General features: G+C 41.0%; 1 protein-coding gene across 3 annotated transcripts in view; it reads left to right on the forward strand.

Annotated features, from left to right (window-relative positions):
• GRID1 (glutamate ionotropic receptor delta type subunit 1) overlaps positions 1-24,905 on the forward strand; it is a 735,632-nt gene that overhangs the window by 604,250 nt on the left and 106,477 nt on the right. For all 3 annotated transcript variants that reach the window (XM_025880732.2, XM_073878720.1, XM_073878721.1), the window contains 4 exons: positions 13,642-13,743; positions 15,188-15,385; positions 18,677-19,001; positions 20,192-20,330. In XM_025880732.2, coding sequence (XP_025736517.1) covers positions 13,642-13,743; positions 15,188-15,385; positions 18,677-19,001; positions 20,192-20,330 — 764 coding nt within the window. The remainder of the gene's footprint in view (positions 1-13,641; positions 13,744-15,187; positions 15,386-18,676; positions 19,002-20,191; positions 20,331-24,905) is intronic.

The following is a 24,905-nucleotide window of genomic DNA, read 5'->3' on the forward strand; positions in this document are numbered from 1 at the left end:
ATTGTATATATATACCACATCTTCTTTATCCATTCTTCTGTTCATGGACATCTTGGCTCTTTACATAGTTTGGCTATTGTGGACATTGCTGCTATAAACATTGGGGTGCACATACCCCTTCGGATCACTACATTTGTATCTTTGGGGTAAATACCCAGTAGTGCAATTGCTGGGTCATAGGGTAGCTCTATTTTCAACTGTTTGAGGAACCTCCATACTGTTTTCCAGAGTGGCTGCACCAGCTTGCATTCCCACCAACAGTGTAGGAGGGTTCCCCTTTCTCCACATCCTCACCAATATCTGTCATTTCCTGACTTGTTAATTTTAGCCATTCTGACTGGCGTGAGGTGGTAGGTATCTCATTGAGATTTTTATTTGTATTTCCCTGATGCCAAGTGATGTTGAACATTTGTTCATGTGTCTGTTGGCCATTTGTATGTCTTCTTTGCAGAAATGTCTGTTCATGTCTTTCTATCCATTTCTTGATTGGATTATTTGTTCTTTGGGTATTGAGTTGGATAAGTTCTTTATAGATTTTGGATACTAGCCCTTTATCTGATTTGTCATTTGCAAATATCTTCTCCCATTCTGTCGGTTGTCTTTTGGTTTTGTTGACTGTTTCCTTTGCTGTACAAAGCTTTTTATCTTGATGAAGTCCCAATAGTTCATTTTTGCCCTTACTTCCCTTGCCTTTGGCGATGTTTCTAGGAAGAAGTTGCTGCATCTGAGGTCGAAGAGGTTGCTGCCTGTGTTCTCCTTTAGCATTTTGATGGACTCCTGTCTCACATTGAGGTCTTTCAACTATTTTGAGTCTATTTTTGTGTGTGGTGTAAAGAAATGGTCCAGTTTCATTCTTCTGCATGTAGCTGTCCAATTTTCCAAACACCATATGTTGAAGAGACTGTCTTTTTTCCATTGGACATTCTTTCCTGCTTTGTCGAAGATTAGTTGACCATAGAGTTGAGGGTCCATTTCTGGGCTCTCTATTCTGTTCCATTGATCTATGTGTCTGTTTTTGTGCCAGTACCATGCTGTCTTGATAATTACAGCTTTGTAATAGAGCTGGAAGTTGAGAATTGTGATGCCGCCAGCTTTGCTTTTCTTTTTCAACATTCGTCTGGCTATTCGGGGTCTTTTCTGGTTCCATACAAATTTTAGGATTATTTGTTCCATTTCTTTGAAAAAAGTGGATGGTATTTTGATAGCAATTGCATTGAATGTGAAGATTGCTCTAGGTAGCATTGACATCGTCGCAATATTTGTTCTTCCAATCCATGAGCATGGAACATTTTTCCATTTCTTTGTGTCTTCCTCATTACGTTCATGAGTATTTTATAGTTTTCTGAGTACAGATTCTTTCCCTCTTTGGTTAGATTTATTCCTAGGTATCTTATGGTTTTGGGTACAATTGTAAATGGGATCGACTCCTTAATTTCGCTTTCTTCTGTCTTGGTGTTGGTGTATAGGAATGCCACTGATTTCTGTAGATTGATTTTTTATCCTCCTACTTTACTGAATTCCTGTATGAGTTCTAGCAGTTTTGGGGTGGAGTCTTTTGGGTTTTCCACATACAGTATCATATCATCTGCAAAGAGTGAGGGTTTGACTTCCTCATTGTCGATTTGGATGCCTTTGATTTCTTTTTGTTGTCTGCTGTGGCTAGGACTTCTAATACTATGTTGACTAGCAGTGGTGAGAGTGGACATCCCTGCCGTGTTCCTGACCTTAGGGGAAAAACTCTCAGTTTTTCCCGATTGAGAATGATATTTGCTGTGGGTTTTTCATAGATGGCTTTTATGATATTGAGGTATGTACCTTCTATCCCTATAGTCCGAAGAGTTTTGATCAAGAAAGGATGCTGTACTTTGTCAAATGCTTTTTCTGCATCTATTGAGAGGATCATATGGTTCTTGTTCTTTCTTTTATTAATGTATTGTATCACATTGATTGATTCGCAGATGTTGAACCAACTTTGCAGCCCAGGGATACATCCCACTTGGTCTTAGTGAATAATTCTTTTAATGTACTGTTGGATTCTACTGGGTAGTATTTTGGTGAGAATTTTTGCATCCATGTTCACCAGGGGTATTGGTCTGTAATTCTCCTTTTTGATGGGGTCTTTGTCTGGTTTTGGGATCAAGGTAATGCTGGCCTCATAAAATGAATTTGGAAGTTTTCTTTCCATTTCTATTTTTTGGAACAGTTTCAGAAGAATAGGTATTAATTCTTCTTTAAATGTCTGATAGAATTCCCCTGGGAAGCCATCTGGCCCTGGACTCTTGTCTGTTGGGAGATTTTTGATGACTGCTTCAAGTTCTTTACTGGTTATGGGTCTGTTCAGGTTTTCTGTTTCTTCCTGTTTCAGTTTTGGTAGTTTATACATCTCTAGGAATGCATCCATTTCTTCCAGATTGTCTAATTTGCTGGCATATAGTTGCTCATAATATGTTCTTATAATTGTTTGTATTTCTTTGGTGTTGGTTGTGATCTCTCCTCTTTCGTTCATAATTTTATTTATTTGGGTCATTTTTCTTTTTGATAAGTCTGGCCAGGGGTTTATCAATCTCATTAATTCTTTCAAAGAACCAGCTCCTCGTTTCGTTGATCTGTTCTCTTGTTCTTTTGGTTTCTATTTCATTGATTTCTGCTCTGATCTTTATTATTTCTCTTCTCCTGCTGGGTTTAGGCTTTATTTGCCGTTCTTTCTCCAGCTCCTTTAGGTGTAGGGTTAGGTTGTGTATTTGAGAACTTTCTTGTTTCTTGAGAAAGGTTTGTATTGCTATATGCTTTCATCTTATGACTGCCTTTGCTGCATCCCAAAGATTTTGAACAGTTGTGTTTTCATTTTCATTTATTTCCATGAATTTTTAAATTATTTTTTAATTTCCTGATGTCCATTCATTCTTTAGTAGGATGCTATTTAACCTCCATGTATTTGAGTTCTTTCCGACTTTCCTCTTGTGATAGAGTTCTAGTTTCAAAGCATTGTGGTCTGAAAATAGGCAGGGAATAATCCCAGTCTTTTGGTACCGGTTGAGACCTGATTTGTGACCTAGGATGTGATCTATTCTGATGAATGTTCCAGGGGCACTAGAGAAGAATGTGTATTCTTTTGCTTTGGGATGGAATGTTCTGAATATATCTGTGAAGTCCATTTTGTCCAGTGTGTCATTTAAAGCCTTTATTTCATTGTTCAATGTTTGCTTAGATGTTCTGTCCATTTCATTGAGGCTGGTGTTAAAGTCCCCTAGTATTATTGTATTGTTGTCGATGTGTTTCTTTGATTTTATTATTAATTGACTTATATAATTGGCTGCTCCCATGTTAGGGGCATAGATATTTACAATTGTTAGATCTTCTTGTTGGATAGACCCTTTAAGTAGGATATAGTGTCCTTCCTCATCCCTTATTATAGTCTTTGGCTTAAAATCTAATTTGTCTGATATAAGGCTTGCCACCCCAGCTTTCTTTTTATGTCCATTAGCATGGTAAATGGTTTTCTACCCCCTCACTTTCAATGTGGGGGCGTCTTTGGGTCTAAAATGAGTCTCTTGTAGGCAGCATATCGATGGGTCTTGTTTTTTTTTTTTTTTTTATCCAGTCTGATACCCTGTGTGTTTTAATTGGGGCATTTAGCCCATTTACATTCAGGGTAACTATTGAAAGATATGAATTTAGTGCCATTTTATTGCCTGTTGGGTGACTGTTACTGTATATTGTCTGTGTTCCTTTCTGGTCTATGTAACTTTTAGTCTCTCTCTTTGCTTAGTGGACTCCTTTCAATATTTCTTATAGGGCTGGTTTTGTGTTTGCAAATTTTTTTTGTTTTTGTTTGTCCTGGAAGATTTTGATCTCTCCTATTATTTTCAGTGACAGCCTAGCTGAATATAGTATTCTTGGCTGCATATTTTTCTCATTTAGTGCTCTGAATATGTCATGCCAGTCCTTTCTGGCCTGCCAGGTTTCTGTAGAGAGGTCTCCTGCCAGTCTAATATTTCTACTGTTGTATGTTACAGATCTCTGCTCCCGAGCTGCTTTCAGGATTTTCTCTTTGTCTCTGAGACTTGTAAGTTTTACTATTAGATGTCGGGGTGTTGACCTATTTTTATTGATTTTGAGGGGGTTTCTCTGTGCCTCCTGGATTTTGATGCCTGTTTCCTTCCCCAATTAGGGAAATTCTCTGCTATAATTTGCTCCAGTATACCTTCTGCACCCCTCTCTCTTTCTTCTTCTTCTGGGATCCCAATTATTCTAAAATTGTTTTGTCTTATGGTATCACTTATCTCTTGAATTCTGCCCTTGTGATTCAGTAGTTGTTTATCTCTCTTTTTCTCAGCTTCTTTATTCTCCATCATTTGGTCTTCTATATCACTAATTCTCTCTTCTGCCTCATTTATCGTAGCAGTTAGAACCTCCATTTTTGATTGCACCTCATTTAATAGCCTTTTTGATTTCAACTTGGTTAGATTTTAGTTCTTTTATTTCTCCAGAAAGGGATTCTCTTGTATCATCTGTGCTTTTTTTCAAGCCCCGCTAGTATCTTTATAATCATCATTCTGAACTCTAGTTCCAACATCTTACTAATATCCATATTGATTAGATCCCTGGGTGTCACTACTGCCTCCTGTTCTTTTTTTTTGAGGTGAGTTTTTTCCTCTTGTTATTTTGTCCAGAGGAGAATAGATGAATGAGAGAACAAAATGCTAAAAGGGTAACAGTGACTCCCCCCCCCGCCAAATATACACTAAACAAATTTGAAGAGACCTGAAACCATGGGGGAAAGAAAGGGAAAGAAAGAAAAATAAGAAATGATCAGGCTGGTGAATAGATCAGAGCCACACACTAGATTTTGGGTGTATTTTGGTCTGTTAGAAGAAACTGCCTCCCAAAATTTTGAAGAAAGAAGAACTTATATATATATATACAAAAATAAGTGTAAATATGATGAAGAGATGGAATATGATTGTAAAGATGAAAATTATAAAAGATTTTATAAAAGGAATTGATAAGATAAGAAGTTGGTTGAAAAAAAAGAAAAAAATTAAAAAAAGAAAAAACAAAAAGAGAGAGAATGTGATCAGGCAGGAGACTAGAACAAAGCCGTACACTAGAGATTTAGCATATATTTTGGTCTCTTAGAAGAAACTGTATCCCAAAATTTTAAAGAGAGAAAAACTTATATATATATAAAATAAGGTTAACTACACTGAAGGGATAGAATATGACTCTAAAAATGATAAATAAAAAAGATTTTTAAAAAAGGGATTGATAAGGTTTGGTTGAAAAAGAGAAAAAGAAGAATTCAAAAAAAAATAGAAAAAGGAAAAAAAGAAAATTTAAAAAATTAACTTTGAATTACTAAAGAATCGTGGGAAAAAAGCCATGAATTCTTTTTTTTAAATTTTTTATTGTTATGTTAATCACCATACATCTCATCATTAGTTTTTGATGTAGTGTTCCATGATTCATCGTTGGTGTATAACACGCAGTGCTCCATGCAGAACGTACCCTCTTTAATACCCATCACCAGGCTAACCCATCCTCCCACGCCCCTCCCGTCTAGAACCCTCAGTTTGTTTTTCAGAGTCTGTCGTCTCTCATGGTTTGTGTCCCCCTCCGATTTCCCCCGCTTTATTCTTCCCCTCCTGCTATCTTCTTCTTTTTTTAAATATATATTGTATTATTTGTTTCAGATGTCCAGATCTGTGATTCAACAGTCTTGCACAATTCACAGCGCCCACCATAGCACATACCCTACTCAGCCACCCCATCCCTCCCACCCCCCACCACTCCAGCAACCCTCAGTTTGTTTCCTGAGATTAAGAATTCCTCATATCAGTGAGGTCATATGATACATGTCTTTCTCTGATTGACTTATTTCACTCAGCATAACATCCTCCAGTTCCATCCATGTCGTTGCAAATGGCAAGATCTCATTCCTTTTGATGGCTGCATAATATTCCATTGTATATATTTACCACATCTTCTTTATCCATTCATCTGTCAATGGATATCTTGGCTCTTTTCACAGTTTGGCTATTGTGGACATTGCTGCTGTAAACATCGAGGTGCATGTACCCCTTCGGATCCCTACATTTGTATCTTTGTTGTAAATACCCACTAGTGCAATTGAAAAACCATGAATTCTTTTTTTTCTTTTTTTTCTTTTTTTTTAGATTTTATTTATTTATTCATGAGAGACAGAGAGAGAGGCAGAGGCAGAGGGAGAAGCAGGCTCCCCGCTGAGCAGGGAGCCCGATGCGGGACTCGACCCCAGGACCCTGGGATCACGACCTGAGCCGAAGGCAGATGCCCAACTGACTGAGCCACCCAGGCGGCCCGAAAAGCCATGAATTCTATGTGCAGTATTCAGCTAGCGCTTGAGTTCTGCCATTCTCATTGATCAGTAAACTTGGTCTTGGCTGGCTGTTCTTGCTGATCTTCTAGTGGAGGGGCCTGTTGCCGGGGTTCTCAAATATCTTTGCCATAACTGGAATTGCCCCACCCCTGCTGGGTCCAGGCTAAGTAATCCGCTCAGGTTTGCTCTTGGGAGCTTTTGTTCCCTGCAAGCTTTCCCTACAGCTTTGGAGGATGAGAGTGAAAATGGCGGCCTCCCAATCTCCTCCCCAGAGGAGCCGAGAACTCGGGACCCAACTCCTCAGTGCACCCCCAGAGAAAAGCAGTCAGTCACTCCGGTCTCCCCGGTCTCTGGCTGCACTCCTTGCTCACTCGGCCTGTGACTGAGCGTTTCTATCTCTGGCACACGACCCCATGTAGAGTCTCCAAACCCAGCAGATCCCTGTGGTGCACTCCTGTGCCACTCCTCCCAGGGGAGGAAGGGTAGTCTCCCCGAAAATGCCACTTGTTGGGTCCCTGCTGGGGGAGCAGTGGCCCGACTGTGCTGTGGATCACGGTTATGGCTACCCTGAGCTAGGAGCCCACTTCTTGGCTCCGTCTCTGTAGCCGGCTTCCCCACTCCAATCCCTGGGAGCTCTGTTGCACTCAGGCACCCCCGGTCTTTCTGTGACGCCACTTAGGTCCCAGTGAGGGTTCCACCCCCCACTTAGCCACTGGACCAATTTCCCTCAGCGGAGCTACAAGTTCCGATTTTGTGCTCTGCGGCTCTATCACTTGCCGGTAGCCGACTCCCTACCCCCCACCATCTATCTTCCCGAATATCACCTCGGGTTCACTTCTCCGCATGTCCTACCTTCCAGAAAGTGGTCGCTTTTCGGTTCAGAGAGTTGCTGCTATTCTTTTCTTCGATCGATTTCCTGTTGAGTTCTGTTCAGAATGGTTTCATCCCTATGTAGCTGAATTCCTGGGACTAGACGAAATTTAGGTCTCCTACTCCTCTGCCATCTTGCTCCTCCTCCCCAAAATGAACTTTTAAATTCCTTTAGAACTCCTGGCTACAAATAATATTCTTTAGAATTTTACTTTAGAATTCCTGGCTACAAATAATATTCTATATTCAGATTCTTACATTCTGTTTCCAAGATGCTCTTTTGTGTCTAAACATGTTGTCCCTGCATTTAGCCAGAGCTTAAAATGTGCAATTTGATTATCTGGAGCCAGTGCTGGCTGAATGCCCCAACTCAAGCTGATTCAAGATGTGGGTGCCCCCTTGATTCCAAACCCACCCAGGACTGTGATCCTTTGAAACAGACACTGAACCCATCTATTCTCCAATAAAAATGTTCTAAAATGTTTTAGAAAAGTCCTTGCACTGCCATGAAGATAAACCCACTGTGGCTTTCACTACTGAAGCCCATATTCTAGCCAAGGCTTGTGCGCTCAGTTGAATGCAGTCACTGGTCAATGAGGGTATGGCTTAAACTGGACTCCAGCAATGGCTGTGAAGTATGACAGACATGGTCATAAAAACTTCACTTCCTGCCTTCAGTGCTCTCTTGAGATAAGCTTATCACTGAAGTGGAGGGTCACTTAGTTGTGAAATGTGACTATAGGTTATTGATCTATTATCTTGATGGATATAGTTAAATATGAGATTTGGGGTTAAGCAAACCTACCTTCTTTCCTTCCTTTACTCCCTCCCCAGGAATTGGCAAGGCTCTATATGTGAAACTGGTCATATTCTGTCTCTGGACTGTGAGGCAGTTGGATTGCCTCTCCTCTCCTTCCCCCCTGCCCATGAAAAGAGACAACCCTTTAAGAGACCTCTGTACGTAGATTATAGACCGCAAAGCCCATTCTTCCAGAGGAGGCCTGTCCCATTTATGGTTAATAGCCCTGCATTTATTAAAGACAGGGCCACAAAGTCCCAAATCCCCACATCTCACAACTCAAATGCTAACATGACGAACACTCCAATTGACTCAGGAAATATATTTTCCCTAGACCACTAGTTTATGAAATTTATTCTCCAATTGGCTGATCTCTTGAGCAGTTGTTTGTCATAATCAGATTTTGAAACCATATATCTCCTTTCAAGGGATGATTGTGCTGTAACCTCTGGCTCCGTGCATGCTTCTGGTCTGGGTAGAGCAGACCTCCTGGATGAATGAGACCCGTAGCTGTCTTATCAAATCGCGGCAGTTCTCATTTTGTTTAACAGTGCTGGAAATTAGTTTTTCAGGCACTGATCTTGATAGGTCAGCTGTCAAAAGTGGGTGTCTGTGGCCATAAAATTCATCAATCCCATAAACAAAATTCTGTCTACAAAATACAAGGGGAAGCCAGAATAGACGCCCTTATGCACAAATGAAATGGTCTGCAGCTGTATGACTAAGTGTCGGGCCTTGTATGGGGGAAAGGTTTTTCTGGCTTTCCATTTATCAAGCCTATCAGCCTCATTTGGCTTTCATTGACTGAAACCTTTTCCTCTGTGTTTTGAACTAGAAGAACCAGGCACCTCAGGAGGGAAGCTGAATACAGTCTCTCCCAATCTGGGTCAGCTGCAAGTTTGGGAATCCATTTAAAGGCTTTATTTCATTTAAAAGAAAAAGAAAGAAAAGTCCACTGGAGTCTGTTTATACTGTGCTCTTTCTGTGTTCTGGTCTTATATTCCAGGTGTTCAGAGGGATGGCCTCACTCAGAAATGAAGAGTTACTGCTCTGGTCTTAAGATTTGGGCAAGAACACAAGGCTTTGTAGAAATTTTGGTATTCACTCAGCCTGGGGCGCTCGGCTTGAGGCTGATGTGAGGGAATAATAAACTTCCCTGCCCAACTCAAGGATCCTGGTTCCGGGAACATGGTTGCACTTTGATGTGTTTGAAGGCAGAATTTTGGTTTCACTTTGAAGTATTTTTTCTTCCTCTGTCAGAGTACAGGATGCCCTGAAGGACAGGGAGAGAGAGGTCTGTATTAAAAAACAAAAACACACAAAATAAAAAACGTTTAAGTCCTCAATACTTTCGGACAAAAAAAATAGGGGTAATTATAGGCGGGGAGGAATTTTTTTTCCCCCTCTCATATACTTGCACTTAGATTTAAATGGCTTTGCTTTAGGATTGCTGTCCTTTTTTCTTAGTGGAGAAATATGGTCTGTCTTCATGGAGCTGGGCCTCAGCAGTGGCCACTTCCTTGTCTCCAAACCCAATAGGTTCACTGGGCCCCACACCATCTTGGAGAGGTCATAGAATGGGAGACACCACGTTGGATGAACCTGCAATTGCCTCTTCTAGGAGATGGGGATGCCATGGCCAGAGATCCTGGCAGCCAGAGGACTGATTTATTGGGTTCTCACTCTCAGACTGGTCTTGACACACCAACAGATAATTTGCTCCTCTCCATTCAGTCCTTAGTCGTACAAATGCGTGTGACAGGATTTTGTCATCTATGCTAGTTATTTTGATCAAAAGCTTATTTTCCTTCCTGTGAAAGTAGTGAAAAACCTGTTGAAAACATGGAACACTGTCAAGAAGTTGCAATGATTATTCATAATTCCACCACCTGGATATATTCCCATATTACATTTTAATACAGCTCCTCCCATGTTTACTACCACCCTTTTAAAAAACCATAATTAAGCTTTTATTGCATACATAGGTTTATATCCTGCTTCTTTACTTTGTGATTATTACTTTATAGCAGATTATTTCAAAGTGATTTTTTCTTTTGAATAGCCCCTAAATGTTTGGTAGGCAGGGAAGATATTCTTATTATACTTTTTAGATAAGAAGATGGAATGTCAATGGAGTCAAATTTATTCAAAATTTTAAGCACTGAAGTCAAACATGCTGAGTTCACCTAGGTAAGTGGTGGAAACAAAACTAGAATACAGGTCAGTCAACTACCAAACTTATGCTATTTTCACACCTCCGAGTTCCTCTCTTCTTCCCCAGATCTTTACCAGGTATAGTAATTTGACCCTCAAGAGGAGAACATGGCATTCAAAGCAAGGTTGGAAACCCTGAGATGGGAATAAGCAAGGCAAGGTCTAGTCCAAGAGCCTGAAATTCTAGACAGTTTATGAAGATAGGGTTTTGATCTCAAGGGACAGGGTGACAAACCCATGTAGCACACCCAGCAGGGTCACAGACTTAGATCCAGCATGATAGACAGTGGAGAGTATTTCTACTGCAGCTCTGTATAAATGGTGGAGATTGGGCTAATAAACATTGCATTAGCTGTGAGGAGTGTATTATACTAATGTAACATCTTAAATGGGGAAAACTGGGTGTAGGCTATATGGACAGACTCTGCACAACCTCTACAACTTTTCTGTACATCTAAAACTATTCTAAAGTGAAAGCTTATTTTAAAAAAAATATGAGTAAGTGTGTACCAGACCCAACCAAAGAGGGATGGTATTACAGGCAGAAGGACTTAGAGGAAGCATGCCATGTGAAGGTGAGGGATTTGGTGGGGTTGGAGTGGGCTGGGCCTACATGCAGTGAACCTGATTGCCAGGCTTGGATCTCAATAAGGAAGGCCTTTCTTTTAGGCCAAGCTTCAGAGTGTTAGGATTTATTCTGTAGGAAATGAGAAGTCATTTGAAAATTTTCACTAACACATTCATGTTTGAGTTCATTTATTACAAAGGTACAAATCAGCAAAAGGGAGGAGGCTGTAAGAGAGAGGTTGGGGGTAATGAGCTCAATGGGGAGGCTGTTGCAATACTCTGGGGCAGGGGGGCTGCTGCTGAGCCAGGCAATGAGCTAGAAGAAGAGGGTTGTGTGGCCAGGCATTGAGAGGCAGAGCCCTTCTCGCAGCTGAGCTTAAAACTCTAGAAGGACAGGGTGTTATCCCAACTGCTTTTTCCTGCCTCCATTCTCCATTCTCAAGACTGATTACTATCCCAGTAGACAGACGGGTAAAGTTTGTTTGATCAAGACCAAGCAGAACCCCATTCTGGGTGCTTGCTCATGCAGGTGCTAGCACAGAGTGGAGATGGCCCTTCACCTGTGCCACGGAGGTTTGACAGCACATGTTAGGAATTCAAGTCCTGCTGTAAGGCAGAGTATCTGGTACCTGGAACTGACATGCCATCACGAAGGCAAGATCGCCTTCATTATGACTTTGTCAGTCATCGAGGTGGTCTGGGGACCTTCTTAACACCACCCCACCCAGGAGATGCAGCAGATTACCCATCAGGGTTAAGCAGCTCCAATGCCTGGGCTAACCAGTTATGGGGATCAGACGCAGGCAGCCCAAAGACATATCGTGAGTTCCCTGGTCCATGTCAGAGGGTCCAAAGAATGTAGGGAATCGACACCTTGACTCTTTTTGTCTGGGTTTGTCTCTTCCCTTTGACCAGCATTCTAATCCAGATGCAGGACTTGATCCTGGGTCCCAGTGCTGTTTCCACGACCCAAGGGGGAAAGAGCCATGAGCTTTCCTTCTCACTATGCCAGTTCCCAGAGTGTGGCATCTTTGATGTCCTTGAAGAGGACTTTGGGTAGATTTTAACTTTGCCCTTTACTGCAGTGCCCCTCAAATTAATTGGTGGTGGCTGTGAGGAGCTTCTCAGAGCACATGGCTACACTCTTAACTAAATGATTCATTCATCACTGCCAGGCATCCTATTACTTAGGATGGAGTGGGTCTTAGTTGGTATTGTGTCCAAAGTGACAGCCCGAGTTTCTAGGTTCCTTTTAAACTGCTTTTACAACCATGTATCTCATTCTGATAGTCCTGCTTTAGGCCTCAGGGTTCTAGTATCTTCCAGGTGGCATGGTCCCACAGATTCTGCCACTGTAGCTTCATAGTCAAAGCTTGGAGTGCAGAGCCTGCTGCAGATGTCAAGGCTAAGGGACATGCTGGGAGAGCAGGCGTGTCCTTAGGTAGCACTATTGGTGGCTTCTTCAGGGCACCTGGTGACATTTCTCCACAGAGGGATAGTTCTTCTGCTCAGTCTCACTAGGGGACTTGTGGGATTTCTCCGATGAAGAGTAGATGCTGCCCACAGCGGTTTGCTTCTTTAATGCCTTGCTGCTTAAATGGTGGTCATGGATCATCTGCAGCAGCCTCACCTGGGAGCTTGTTAGATAGGAATAATCAGAGGCCCCAGAATCAGAAAGTGCATATAAAATCCCTGGATAATTTGTGTGCATATTACAGTTTGAGGATCCCCCGTTTTAATCTATAGCAGAGGTTTACAATCTTGGCTGTGCATTAGAATCCCCTGGGGAGCTGAAATATTCATATCTAGCCCACTACAGACCAATTAAATTCAAATCGTTGGGGGTGAGGCCCAGCCCTCAATATGCTTTAAAAGCCTTCTTAAGAGAATCTAATATGCAGTGACCTAGAAGAACAGAGTTTCTCAATGAGGACTGCTGGGGAAGCATTACAATTCCTCATGCCTAAGTGCTGAGATCCTGATTAAGTTGAGATGGGGGCTGCTATCTGTTTTTTTTTTTTTTTTTTTTTTACATTTCACCAATTAATGACTGAGAAACATTGATCAGATAAAGATTTCATCGTGATTCCCCAGACCCAGCAGGGATGCAGAGAGGGGAAGCAGTCCAAAGAACCTCTGTGTCTCCTGTTGTTTCTGAGCCAGTAGAGGGGCTCCATAACCATCTCAGGGGGCCTGTCAGAGATGCATCAGGCTATGGGAGAGACTGTGCAGGTTCAGGAGGATATGGCAGATCCAGAGCACATGTAGTCTTGCCCTATACCTGTACATCAAGGAAAATTATGAAATTTGCCCTACAGTGAAGACAGGCAGGGAGCTCTTGACCCCATTTGCAGTAGGCATCAGGGAGCAAGACAAGCCACACATGGGGGTCTTTGTTACCTGCTTCACTGCTGAGCCCCATCCTGCCTCAGGGGGCAGCGATGGGTGAACTTAAGGGGCCCTGTGGCCTGGGCAAGTCAAAGGAGTAATTAGAGAAAGAAGACACTTTGTGGGAGACATGGTGACATGACCTTGGTGAGTGGACAGAATAAAATGAGACAGAAATGCTCATTCTAGAAACAAGTTCTTACCAGTTGGTTTTATTTTAAAGATGTGGCAAGTCCTCGAGTTCCACATGAGCTAACGGAGAAAGTAGAACTGGCTGCCACACCTTTATTCTTTCTGAGGCTTTAAGATGGCTCTGAGTCTTTGCGACGCTGAAGGGACTCTTGTCCTCCTGGCTGCCTGACTCAGGATCCCGGTTGGAGAGGCGAGTTCCTGAGGTGCACACAGGGGCCCGTTCTGTCCCTCACACTCCCTTTTTCCTTCACAGCTGGCGACGTGGGACTCAGAGAAAGGCCTGAATGGCAGCCTGCAAGAGAGGCCCATGGGCAGCCGCCTCCAAGGACTGACTCTCAAAGTGGTGACTGTCTTGGTAGGATCACGGGCATATTGGGGAGTTTCACCATTCAGGCTTTTGAGTAAGAGGCTTCTCTCTGTTCGGCTTAATGCTGTGTTTGGAGAGAAGGGGATCTTGATTAGTGGCTTGAGTGTTCGTAAGGCCTTTCTGGCAAATAATTTTACAAATAATGAAGAAGAGTAAGGTTGGAGGTTCTGCCCCAGGGCCTTTCACGGGAGGTGACTGGGCTGCTCTAGAGAAGGACCTCTAGAGCCACTGCTAAGCTTTCAAGCAGGCATATCTATGTTCCTGGATGTAAACAGTATCTTGACCTACTTGATGGTCCTTAGGAGAGCTTTGCTGATAGGCAGAGTCCCCAGAGAGATGCTTGGAGGAGGATACTCTCCCAGCACCCAATCCCACTGATGGCCCCATGGGACACAAACTTTATAACAAAGACCCTTTGTTGCAATTTTTCTGCATGGTTGTCCTGGAATCATAGACTTTTCCATCTTCAAGAGACCTTAGAAGCATCTTCCTGTCAATTTCTTCCTTCATCTTTTCAGGGCTCTAGGAGACATTTTCGATTTACCTCTTATTAACGGGTCAGACATGGTTCAAATGTCCCCTCTGTCGCATCGGGCACTGACATCTCCTTGGCTCTAGAAGCCTTTGGCAGCAGTGTTCCTGCATTTCCTGTATGCACATCACAGAAAAAACATTATACCATAACCCCCCACACCCCCAATTAAACTAATGAGATAGATTCTCTGGGGCTGTTTGCCAAAAGCCCCCTTCTTGTTCAGTTTTATAGGATTGTGGTGGGGAAGGCTGAGGTGTTTTCCAGAGGACCACATGCCCTACAGGAGTGCACAGGACACAACACAAAATGTGTGAATGTGGCTTTGGGCTTGGAAACTGTGGGGTTTAATTCTGTCCTGTCCCTTGACATATGGTATGACCTTCTTGCATGAATCAGAATCCATTTTCTAGTACAGTCTGATAGATGTAATATTGTCTTCTCTCAATCTAATATCATAGAGCTTTTACTGCCGTTCTTTATACTGGATGAGAAGTAACCACATTTCTTATGTGGGTCCTGAAGAATTATGGCATTTCCTAAGGACAGAGTCCTGAATGTCACAAATAAAGGAGTGAAAACAAATCATGTCATTCTGGCAATGGGGTTCTGAGCAGAGGCTGGGATGACATCACACAGGACAAGTAAATCTCCATTCCTCCATCAGTATGCTGGTTGGAGGGGTCTTCCTATCCACTGTGCTCTGAGTGTCCATAAACTGCTTTAAAAAAAGGGCAGCAATGTTCAGACTCCAGGCCTAAATAATTGGGTAAATATGTGCCCATGTTCACAAACATTCTAAAGCTATGATTCATCAGATTGGTCTCTCCAATACCCTGGAAAGATGTGTGTTAATGAACCTGTTATTTAATTGAAGAATATCCATTCTGTTGTCTTCAGGAAGAGCCTTTCGTGATGGTGGCTGAGAACATCCTTGGACAGCCCAAGCGCTACAAAGGGTTCTCCATAGATGTCCTGGATGCACTGGCCAAGGCTCTGGGCTTCAAATATGAAATTTACCAGGCCCCCGATGGCAGGTATGGTCACCAGCTCCATAACACCTCCTGGAACGGGATGATCGGGGAGCTCATCAGCAAGGTAGGTCCCAAAAGCAGGACCATGGGGAGGTCCTGTCTGCCTAGTCTGCCTAGTCTGCCTCTGGGGTCGTATCTAAATTTGGCCCATTAGGCATTTAGGACCTTGGAACTAGCTAAACAGATCACAGGTTACCACTCTTCACTCACTAGATCTCTCTTTTCTTCAACCTACCCCTCCCCACCATATCCATTTCTGTTCTTTTTTCTCATTCCCTGGCACTCTCTTTTCTTTCCATGCCCACTGCTGCCATTCCTTTTGAGCCTGTCCACTGAGCCTGCTCTGTCATACACCCTTCCTGCAACCCACCCCCACATTTGGGCTGAAATAGGAACTTAGTTCTCACGGGAGGTATGAATGAGTGCTTATTCTTTTCTCCCTCGTGGCCCACAGGTGGGATGTGTATATACAAGTGCGTGTGTGTGCATGAGTATGTGTGTGTGTCTGCGTTGCCGTGTGTAAGCGATACGACATTCCCCAGCTCCTCAGATTAATTTCAAATAATTACTCTTCCTCTCTCCTATAGAATCTGGGTCCTCATTGAGACTCCTGGTATGAGGCCAGTTCACTGTGTCCCCATCCTCACCCCTGTCATCCCGTGACCTCTGGGTCATTTCCTGATAGTCATTTATGATGGTGGCAATCTGCTCAAGCCCTCCCTCTCTAGGGTTGCTGGTGCTAACAACTTTGATGTTGCAGACATCCCTGGGGCCAAACATGAGCTCCCAGTGTTTTGACTGCCTCACCTCCAGTGACCTTGGTTTGTGCTCCACGTCAGTGCCTGTACCCATGCATTTTGTCAACATCTTATGTGTTACCATCACTGTCCCACTCCATGACTATGACCTGTTGTCCTTCTGACTCTTTTGAACCTTTGCTCCTAAAACACAAGTCCTTTGCTTTATCAACCCATAAAGGCAGACACAAACTCTCCAATTTCTCCTAAGCTTTAAAAAAACAATTTTCTTGCAGTATTAATTTATATATAAAATTCACCCATTTTGGATATACAATTCAATGATTTTCAGGAAATCTACTGAGTTATGCAACCATCATCATAATCTAGTTTTAGAATAATTCCATCAACCCGGTGAGATCCCTCACACTTACAGTAAATCCCATTTCCAACCCCAGCCCTAGGCAACCATTGATCTATTTTCTATCTATAGATTTGCTTTTGTGAACATTTAATGTAAATAGAGTCATACCATACATGGTCTTTTGTGTCTGGCCCTTTCCAGTTAGCACATGTATTTGAGGTTCATCTTTCTTTAAGATTTTTGCATCCTTTCCTGCCTGGTATGCCCTCAGTGTTTGACCAGATAATCCTGTTCCCTTCATCTTTTGTGATTCTCTTTGTTCTTGGTCTCTTATTGTACTGAAACCCTGACTTGAGTATATTATCTACCCTCTGACTCTGACGTCCAAGTTGCTGCATACAAAATCACAAATTTGCCCAGATGGATATATGAACAGTGTGTGGCCTCCAACCTCAGCTAGGCCTTCAGGACAGCCCAAGTTCCTTAACTTGTCCTTTGTTGGACCCCTTGGCTATATCCCTTAGAGACTGTTTCAAAAGTTTATCTTTCTCTTCAAGCAACCTAAAAGTCTTCTCTCTTAAATTAAAAAAAAAAGTGCTCCTATATTAGGCAAAGAAATGGAGATTTGTGGACTTGAAATACTACTTCAGCTACCTATGAAATTCACATGTGCAGACACCTACTCTAACCTCCAGGTTCACAGGTGGGGAGTGTTTTTCCCTATGTTCCAGGTCACCCCTTTACTTGTGTCATAAGTTAGTCCCCTTGTGCTTCTTCTGGACCTGGCTTCATAAATTACTTTCCCTTCTTCCTATGTTTAAACCTATCCTGCTCCACTAGAACTCTTCTTAGGCCTTATGTATGCTCTGAATGCTCCAAATCCTTAAAAAGAAATCCCTGGATCTTGAGTTTTTGAAAAGAGAGACAAGAACCAGAGATACAAATGTGACAAGTCTAAGAGGAGAGCTTCACCATCATTACCTCCAACATTTTTTTTTTTACTCTAGATATGTTGTTGGATTTCATCGTTTGTTATTTTATTTTATTTTTTTGGATTTCATAGTTTAGGACATCAGTATATCTACCCCTCTAGCCCATATACTAAATATGATAAAAATTTTTCTGATGAAGTCTTTATATGTGTGTTTTCCCAACTTTATCTTTTTAAAGATTTTATTTATTTATTTGAGAAAGAGAGGGAGGGAGAGAGAGAGAGAGAGACACCAGGAGGGAGAGGGAGAGAGAATCTGAAGCAGACCCCTTGCTGAGCACAGAGCCCGACTTGGGGCTCAGTCCCACAACCGCGAGATCATGAACTGAGCCGAACCGAAACCAAGAGTCAGCCACTTAACCGACTGAGCCACCCAGGCCCCCCTAAAATAAACTTAGTTCTGATGATGCCTCCTACTTAGATGTCCAGAGCCAAGATCAGATGATCATTGTATATTTTGGTGCTCTTGTGGTTGAAGTGAGGACTGCAGGCTCATTATTTCCCACCATCATCCATCTAAGTCTAATTATCCTAACCTCCACCAGTCTTGGCAGCTTTAATTTCACAGTCTAGTTCCATCTTAATAGAGTCTTTGCCTTTTTTTAAAATTAAGCCCATTTTGGAAAGCAAAAATCTTGCAAGGTACTTTTGGGGTCAAAGTACAGCATGCCCAGAGAATCCCCGCCTAACATGGCTTTACTATATGAAGAATCAACCCATATATCTTAGAGGCCATGAATGAAGGGCCATGGAAGATCAAGAAAAGTAGATAACCCTTTTTTTCTTGGAGGATATTACTCTCTGGCATAAAGTCTGCATATAAAACAACCAAGGACTGAGACATTAATGAGATTTCAAGTAGTTGTACAACTCACCATAACTTCTGAAGTATCTCAGGAAAGGGAGACATCCATGTGGGCTAATGGAAGTTTGGAGAGGCTTGATGGAAGTATAGGAAGGGTGCAGATAAGCCTAGAAGAAGATCGAAGGGACTTCTTTGTTGGGGGCAGGGACGGGGTAGAGGGAAATACTGGCAAAAGAAAAGAGTTTGTGAGGACAAGAAAGTGAAGAAACACTACAATTCAAACAGACAACTTAGTGTTGAATTTTTTTTTTACAGTATTCAAGATCACAGGCTGTCACCTCTTGAATCCATTTCCTCTGGAAAGAATAACCCAAAGGGTAGAGGGCAGGCCTTGCCTCAGGGTGGGACCCAGCAGGAAGCTGAGGACTGCTGTCTGATGAGTTAGTTTTGCCTTTCAGAGGGCAGACCTGGCTATCTCTGCCATCACGATCACCCCGGAGCGGGAGAGCGTTGTGGACTTCAGCAAGCGGTACATGGACTATTCGGTGGGGATCCTAATCAAGAAGCCCGAGGAGAAGATCAGCATCTTCTCTCTTTTTGCTCCGTTTGATTTTGCCGTGTGGGCCTGCATTGCAGCAGCCATCCCTGTGGTGGGTGTGCTGATATTTGTGTTGAACCGGATCCAGGCCGTGAGGGCTCAGAGTGCTGCCCAGCCCCGACCATCCGCTTCAGCCACCTTGCACAGTGCCATCTGGATAGTCTATGGAGCCTTCGTACAGCAAGGTATGTTCCTGGGTTCCTGATGTTGCGGTATCCCCAGGGGCCTGGAATAACTTGCCCATTGGCAGAGTTCTTAGATGCATTTTGGCAGTCATTTTAAATGCAATTTTATTTAATCTCTAGGGCAGTACAGGCTGCACCCAATTTCTCTGAGTAATATCAGATAGAAATTAAATGAAGTGACAAGGAACTCAACTTCAAAGCCTGATTCTCGCTTTAGATAAAATTAACTTTGGAATTCTGCTTTGCACTTTTCTCCCTTCCCACATTAGGTTGATTGTTATGCACATGGGGTTGTCAGATGAAACTGAATCTTACTTAAATTTGAAGTCTTAATAGGAAAAAAAAAATCACGATTGTTTTGCAATCATTTAAGTAGTCCTCCATCCATTCTTGAGATACGATGTCTCCCTTCTCTGTGAAGTCTGTAGAGCACTTGGTAAGTTACAGGATCTTGCAGTTTTGACCAAAGCAACAAATTGCAAAGTTCCTAATGTGAGTGTTGGCCTTGTTTGTACCATGGCAAACATGTATGGCCTGTTTGCAAGATTATATAAGAAGAGTCAGTGAGACGCTTTCTTCTGCTACCATCTAAGGGACCAAGGAGAAATAATTGGCCTCCACGGGGCAGCTACTGACTGCAAGTCAGAGGCAATGATATCTGAAAATCCTAGGAAAAAAGCCATCCAGTGAGGGCTGAATATTAATAAAAGCGAGATCTCATTTCTGAGGTTTCAAAGAAAGCTAAGGAACCCTCCAGGTAGGAGGTAATTCTATATTTACAGAATTCCTGAGACTGCTCTCTATGAATTTGAAATTGGAAAAGGATCTTACATCAGGTTGCAGTCCTGGAAGTATGCAACAAGCGAGATAGAATCTTCCAACTGGAAGATTTTGATATTCGGAACTATATACCCTTGGCGTTTTGATGAACATCACATCACTAAAAGGCCAATCCTGGATTTTTCATATTTGATGGTCCTCCATCCCTTTCCAAGATTGGTGGTCTTTGGATTCTTTCCCCGGATTGTCACAGCCCCTCATAACCAGCCAGCAACTCACTTCCCTGCTCCCTAGCCCAACCCCAGTGGCGGTTCCCTAAGCCAGGCCACAGGGTGGAGCTGGAGCATTTCTTTGGGGGTGCGAGTGAGAGCAGAAGCCCAGGGCCAATCCATTTTGCTGGCCTCCTGTAGGTGGCGAATCCTCAGTGAACTCCATGGCGATGCGCATCGTGATGGGCAGCTGGTGGCTCTTCACCCTCATTGTATGCTCCTCCTACACAGCGAATCTTGCCGCATTCCTCACGGTGTCCAGGATGGACAACCCTATAAGGTAAGATCCATTCCTCCTTCCAGATCTGGGACCATTCAGCTCTGAGAGGCTGTAAAGACAGAATGCAGCCCAGTGTGGTGGAGGCAGATGGACTTAGATCCCAGATCTGCAGTTTGATTATTGTACTCTTTAATGCATGAAGAACTTCACTCCTCTTGTAGTTTACTTCATACACAATTATATAAATGCATAAATGAATTAAATAATACTTCTCTGAACATTTAAATGCTGCTTATAAGACTAAGAAATCAAAACATTAAAAATTAACAAATTAAATTTCCTCAGGCATTTAAATGTTGATTACAAACTTATTTAATCAAAATTTTCTAAACATTAAATTAAAATTAATTAAGACCACAAGTCTCAGGTATTTTTTTCAAATCTTCAAATACCTTAAAATTATTTTTAAAAACATGCCATTATCACAGTGATTAGAAAACTTATTTCACTTATATTTATAAAATTATAAAATTTCTGAAGCCAGGGAATAAAAACATTTCTTTGTTTTACCAAAGTGTTAAAAATATGGCATGAAAGAATTAGTTCAACATAGTGAAAAAACTTGAGAATGCCTTTGTTTTAGGAGCAGATTTCCATATACTATGTAAATTGCAAGCGAACTTGGGCAAAGTAAAGGGGTATTAGAAATGTGGTTACTGAAGTGACCAAAGGCACAGAGCTAGTCGACATTTCCTTGGGTGCAATATCAGCTTCGATATCACCTCTCAGTTGATCCCTGATTATACTGTGGTATAATTTCTCCTTTAATTCATCATAGTCACTATCATTACATGGTTTCTTTCGATCTACAGCCCTAACTGGTCATCCATACTTAACTAGCTTCTGTGGCTCCCAACTGCCTATTTAAAAGAGTCCAGACTCTGGCCAGGATTCAAAATTTAGTATGATGTTATACAGTTTTATTTTTTAGTTGGCATTTTTATTGAGATAATTATAGATTCACATGCAGTTATAAGAAATAACGCAGTGAGATCTCATAATATCCTTTAACTGGTTTCCCCCAATGGTAATGTTTTGTAAAACTGTAGTATCTTATCACAACCAGGGTATTGACGTTAATACAGTTGACTGATTATATTCAGATTTCTCCTCTTGTACTCATTTCTCTGTGCATGTGTGTGTGTGTGTGTGTGTGTGTGTGCATTTGGTTCTACGCAATCTTATCCCACGTGTAGGTTTGTGTATTTACCACCATAGTAAAGATGCTAAAGAATTTTATTACTGCAGGGATACCTTGTGTTTTCCTCTTATAACCACACACATCTCCCCCACACCGCTTCTTCCCCTCTAGTCTTGTTCTTAACCCCTGGTGACCACTAATGTGTTCTCCATTTCTAAAATGTCATTTCTGGTCGCCTGGGTGGCTCAGTCAAATGTCCAACTCTTGATTTTGGCTCAGGTCATGATGTCAGGGTCCTGGGATTGAGCCCTGCTTCGGGCTCGTGCTCAGCACTGAGTCTGCTTGTCCCTCTCCCTCTGCTCCAACCCCTTGCTCACTCATTCTCCCTCTCTCTCTAAAATAAGTAAGTAAATAAAATCTTTAAAATGTTGTCATTTTGAATATGTTATATAAACAAAATCATAGCTTTTTGATTGCCTTTTTCATTTAGCATAATTCTCGGGAGATTCCTCCAGGTTGGTGTGTAAATCAATAATTCATTGCTTTTTGCTGCTTCGTGGTATCCATGTACCACAGCTTGTTTAACAGTTCACACACTGAAGGACATCTGGGTTGTTTCCACTTTTATGCAGTTATGAATAAAACCACTATGAATATTTGTGTGTAGGTTTTGGTGTGAACACACGTTTTCATTTGTTTGTGATACATATCCAAGAGTGCAATTGCTGGGTCATGTGGTAATTGCATGTTTTATAAGAAAATACGCTTTATAAGAAAACTATCAAACTGTATTCTAGAGTGACTCTGCCATTTTATATTACTACTAGTGATGTGGGAATGATCCAGTTTCTTTGCATCTTTGCCAGCATTTAGTATTTTCACTATTTTTTTTTTATTTTACCATTCTGATAGGCATGGAATGATAGCTCATTCTGGTTTTAATTTGTGTTTCCCTAACACTTTTTCATGTGCTTATTACTATCTGTATAGTAACCTCTTTGGTGAAATATCCATTTATATATTTTACCCATTTTCTTTTTCTTTCTTTCTTTTTTTTTTAGAGAGAGAGAGCACACACCCATACTCAAACAGGGGGCAAAGGGCAGAGGGGAGGGTGAGAGAGAATTCCAAGCAGGCTCCACCTCAGTTTGGAGGCTGACTTGGGGCTTGATCTCATGACCCTGACATCATGACCTGACCTGAAATCAAGAGTGGGATGCTTGGCCAACTGAGCCACCCAGGCACCCCTTGCCCATTTTCTAACTGGATTGTTTGACTATTACTCTTATGTTTTGAAAGTTCTTTGTATATTTTAGATACTAGTTCTTTGTCAGACACGTTGTTTGTAAATATTTTCCCAACTCTGTACTTTCTCTTTTCAACTTCTTAACAAGGTCTTTCACAGAGAAAATTTTTTAATTCCTGTGAAGTCCAATTTATAAATTTACTCTTTTGTGAATCATACCTTTGGTGTCAAGTCAAACTCTTGCCTAACCCTAGACCATGAAGATAATCTCCTGGTTTTTTTTTTTTGTGTTTTTCCTAAAAGCGTTGTAATTTTACATTTTACATTTTGGTCTATAGTCAATTTTGAGTCAATTTTTGTATAAGGTATGAGGTTTAAGTGAGTTTTAGATATATAATTGTAATAGTTATATATATGGTTTTGTCTATGAATGTTCAATTGCTTTAACATCATTTATTAAAAAGGTTATCTTTCCTTCATTGAATTACTTTTGCAATTTGTCAGGACTCAGTTGGGCACATGTGGGTCCATTTCTGAGTTTTCCATTCAGTTCCATTGATCTGTGTGCCTATACCTTTGCCAATACCACACTGTCTTGGTTACGATAGCTGCAGAGTAAACCTTAATATTGGGCAGAGTGATTCTTTCAATTTTATTTTTCTTTGTTCAGATTGTTTTAACTATTCTAGGGCCTGTACCTTTTCACATAAATTTTAGAATGAGCTTGTTTGTTTATAAAAACCTTTTCCATGGTTTTGATAGGAATTGCATTAATTATAGTTGAAATTGCATTAAACCAATAGATCATAACTTGCTGAGATTATTTATCATGAATAGGTATTGGATTTCTCAAATGTTTTTTTTTTTTTTTTTGCATTGCTTGACATGACCATATGATTTTTCTTCTTTAGCTTACTAACATGATTGTTTTTCAAATGTTGTGTACCTTGAATGAATCTCACGTGGTCATGATCTATAATTCTTTTCATATATTTTGGATTCTGTTTATTGATATTCTGGTTGAGGATTTTTGCATCTAAATTTATGAGAAATATTGGTTTACACTTTTATTTATTGTGCTGTTTCTGTCAAGTTTTGGTTTCAGGGTAACACTGGCTTCATAAAATGATTTAGGAAGTCTTTGCTCATCTTCTATTCTCTGGGAGAGATTGTATAAAGTTGGTGTTAATTCATCTTTAAATGTGGGTATAGTTCTCCAGGGAAACCATCTAGAAGATTTCATATTCTTGGAGCTTTTAAATTAATAATTAAAATTTTCATAGGTATAGGGCAATTCATATTATCTATTTCTTTTTCAAGTCTAGTTGGCTTATAGTGTTATTCATGTTTTCCATTTACTTGCTGATCTTCTGTGTTGTTGTTTATCAATTACTGAATGTGAGATATTAAAGTCTCCAACCATTTTTTCAGAAGTGCCAATTTCTCCCTTCAATTTTAATCAGTTTTGATTCATATATTTTGGGACTTCAGGTGTATATATGTTTCTAATTATAATTGTTTTATATTCTTATCAAATGACCCTTTTATCATTATATAATATCCTTCTTTGTCTCTTATAAAAACTTCCCTTAAAGTTTACTTTGGCGGGTACTAGTATACCCCTCCAGTTCCCTTTTGGTTATTGTCTGCACAAAATATTTTTTTAGTCTTTAATTTTCAATCTATTTGTCTTGGAGTCTAAATTGAGTAACTTCCATATAACATATAGTACAATTATGTTTTTTAATCTGTTCTACCAATCTCTGTTTTAACTGGAGAGTTTAATCCATTTATATTTAATGTAATTAGTGATAAGGAAGAACTCACTTCTGCCATGTTGTTTGTTGTCTTTATGTCTTACACCTCTTTTGTTCCTCATTTCCTCCATTATTGCTTTCTTGTGTGTTAAATAGATATATTCTGTATACCATTTTAATTCCTCTGTTGCTTCTTTTACTATATATATTTTTGAGTTATATTTTTAGTGGTTGCATGTCAGTTAACATCTAAATTTATAACCATCTAATTTGGATTAATGCCAACTTTATTTTAATAATATAAAAAAATGTTTCTTTCTGTGTCACCTTGTTCCACTCCACCTCTGCCCCAAAAACTCCTTTTTGAAGCTGTCTGATCCCTTACTTTTTAGGAAGTAATTAAAATTTTTTTCCCAATTTATTCAATGGAT

The sequence above is a fragment of the Callorhinus ursinus genome, unplaced genomic scaffold, assembly GCF_003265705.2.
Source record: "Callorhinus ursinus isolate GAN/ISIS: 27379988/994484 unplaced genomic scaffold, GSC_fseal_2.0 scaffold31, whole genome shotgun sequence".
Taxonomy (NCBI): domain Eukaryota; kingdom Metazoa; phylum Chordata; class Mammalia; order Carnivora; family Otariidae; genus Callorhinus; species Callorhinus ursinus.